General features: G+C 39.7%; 1 protein-coding gene across 1 annotated transcript in view; it reads left to right on the top strand.

Annotated features, from left to right (window-relative positions):
• The window catches only part of ENTPD3 (ectonucleoside triphosphate diphosphohydrolase 3), a gene marked incomplete at its 5' end in the record, with an annotated part of 6,873 nt that extends 4,371 nt beyond the window's left edge, over positions 1-2,502 (top strand). Inside the window, one exon of the mRNA XM_009070365.1 lies at positions 2,269-2,502. Within this exon, the coding sequence (XP_009068613.1) occupies positions 2,269-2,502 (234 nt within the window). The remainder of the gene's footprint in view (positions 1-2,268) is intronic.
• Between the last annotated feature and the right edge of the window lie 546 nt (positions 2,503-3,048).

Genomic DNA, 3,048 nt, shown 5'->3' with positions numbered 1-3,048 from the left:
CTGAACTGGACAGGAGAACCCCAATTTTCTGTCTGCTAGCAGAGTCATGGGGGAAGTGGCAAAGTGTATTTGTTGTCAGTGAGCAGTGTTGAAGCAGCCAGGATGGGTTTCATCCTCAGCTGGCACATCCACCTGTGCTGTAGTCTGGTTCTCTGGAATAAGAATGTATTTTGATGGGGTATTGGCTTTCAATTGACAGAGAGAGAAGGGTTACAATATTTGTGTAATAGATGCATTTCCTTTCTTCTCTGCTACTGCACAGAGCCTTATTCTAGAACCCTGTCCCAGACTGTCTCTTAATCTCTGTACAGTTTGGAAATGCTTCAGCACTTGCCTGCAAAACCAATAAAAGAACAGGTTGTAGATCTTTGTGGCATTTTCTTAAACGCTGGCAAGTTGTGAAGGAGAAATCATAAGCAATGTTTTCTGAACAGTCATATCTATTACTTCTGCACTAAGGAATCAAGTAGGATTTTCTTGCCTTGCTTTGACCTCTGGTGGCCAACCATTAACAGCTCTGGAGAAGCATTCAGAGTTTAGCTGTTCTACCAGGAAATCAGCATAGAGTTTATTCTGCTATCTTAATCTGCACTTGTGATGGGGGTGTGTGGATTTGGCTTGATATTTAAATACATGCTGTATTGTTCCCAGCAGATAGGAGGAGCCAAACACAGCAATATTTTTCTGCATATAGCCAAGACTATAAAAATACTGAGCAAAATAAAACCCCAACAGGCTCATTTGAAATTAATACCTCTGTTACCCAGATTTTGCACTAGTGTAATCATGAAACTTTTAGAGGAAAAACTACATTGTCTTAAATAGATGTGCCTTTACTAAAATTGTACAGTCAGCTAAGCTACCCCAGAGATAACATCACATTTCCTCCTCTAAGAGTGGAGGGTGGGGTTTTTTTTGTCTGTGCTGAGTCTATTTCCTTTTACTTATTGAACACAACCAATGAAAAAAAAACCTTAACCCAGTACTAAGACCTAGAGCTAGATTTGCAAAAGTTTCAAACTTCATAATGAGAGATTTCCCCCTCCCTAAGCAATTAAAAACCAACTTGATCCATCTTACCTTTTTGCTCATCACATTCCAGTTCCTGTTACTGTAGCTTTCTTTTTATCAAATAAACAAAAGATACTGGGTTATACACAGCTATATAAAGGACCAAATATTACACAGCCTTATGGTCTCCTGCAGCCAGTAGCTGACTGCTCTGAAGGTGGTGCAGGCCCTTTGAAATGGAAAGCAATCTATGCTAGAGATTAACCAAATACCTATCTTGTAACTCGCCCCTGAAGCTAGTTTGATGAGTTCCAACAAGTTCTCTTGAAGTGTCCCCCTGCCCTCCTTATTTTTTCACTCTGTTTAACAGGAGTTGGTTTTGGGGTGATGTTTTTCTCCTTTTGAAGTTGTGGTTTGATTTGTAGGAGGCAGTGATGTGTACTTAGATGTTTTATATGAACAGACAAACTACTGTTGGAGCTTAGGCATGTGAGAGGAGGACAAGGGACACTTTATCTTTACCCTTTGATCCTGTGCTTATCAAGTGTCAGGATGACAATTTATTGAAAAAGACAGTGGAAAACTGGTAAACTCTGTTGCTCAGATTAGGAGTGGGGAAAGACAGCAAAGCAGGAAGACTGTGGAACAAATGCAAACATACTCCTTTTGCTGTTGTTTCACTTGTTTCAAAGTAGTTTTCCACTTATGTTTATTTTTTAAATGGAAGAGCCTCATGTTGGTTCATTAGCAGGCACAAAAGCAACAATGGAACAAAACATGCTAAATAGGGTTCCTGCTTTGGGGACTTTACTCTGGCTTCCTCTTTGTGTTGGTGGGACTCTGGCAGGGTTTTTGTTTGCTTGAACTAAGTAACATCCTTGGATTTGGCTAAGGTGAGGGGCTAATTTTAGCAATTGGCAAAGTAGAGCTGATTTTTTTTTCTTGTTTGTTTAAAGTGTGTTTCTTGCACAGAAAATCCCATATCGGCTGTCTGCATCTATACCACCCATCCTTGCACCCATCCATCTAATACCCGTGTCTCACTTCTTTAGCCCCGTGACTAATTTTATTAGCATCCTCTGGAACTACAGAAAAGGGATCATTTAAAATTGTCCTATATTGTCTTTGTATACTCCACTAAATATTTCTCCTTGCTAATTTAAAGGGCAGATGCCAGTATCAGCAGTTGAGCTTTTGGAACCTCTTTTCTTTGACTGAAAATTCCATGGGAATAGGACTCTTCTGTCTTTATTTCAGGTTGGTAACAGCAGTATAGCATGGTCACTGGGTTACATGTTAAGCCTCACGAACATGATTCCAGCAGAAGGCAAGATGATCCAATTACCTCTGAAACCTTCTTTGTTTGCTGGGCTCCTCATCTTCCTCACAGCTATGGCACTGTTGTGTCTCCTCTTCCTTGTTTACTTGTGTATTGTGTCACGTAATCGGAAGAACATCACCCATGTTGAACACATATTTATTCCAGAATAAATGAACTTTACTGGAGACAAGACAAAAATTTTATAGTGCTATTAAGTTTTGTAGGACTTTATTTCGCCTTCCATTTTTCACAAATAAAGACACGGAAAAAAGACTTCAGGACCAGAAGCATAAATGAAGAGACACAAAGAAATCTATGATATGGTGACTTGGAGTCTTCTGAAATGTTTTGGCAGTTGTTTCTGTAAACCTAATTTGTCCAGATATGTCAGTTTGCTTGATAAGGGATTATTAGCCTTTTCCTGCCAGGTATGTATTATTTTTTTGTTCATTATCTCTGTGCTAACTGGTAAGCTCAAGTGGTGATGGATTTGATCACAGCGGCAGTTGTTTAAGATAAAATTAAACAACAAGTCAGTAGGAGTTGTGGAGGTGGGAACATGGTAGCTGTCCTTGTGTGCAGTGCTGACACTAAAAGCCCTGAAGTAATCTAATTTCTGAAACTGGAACAAGCACTGGGTAGTGACAAGAACTGAAGGGAACAGCTGTGATAGAATTGCTTTTATTGCTGTTCCAAACAGATTGATCCCACCACAT

Source organism: Acanthisitta chloris, unplaced genomic scaffold (genome assembly GCF_000695815.1).
Source record: "Acanthisitta chloris isolate BGI_N310 unplaced genomic scaffold, ASM69581v1 scaffold802, whole genome shotgun sequence".
NCBI lineage: Eukaryota > Metazoa > Chordata > Aves > Passeriformes > Acanthisittidae > Acanthisitta > Acanthisitta chloris.
Note: the sequence above shows the minus strand (reverse complement) of the source record. Positions and strands in the feature narration are given on the sequence as shown.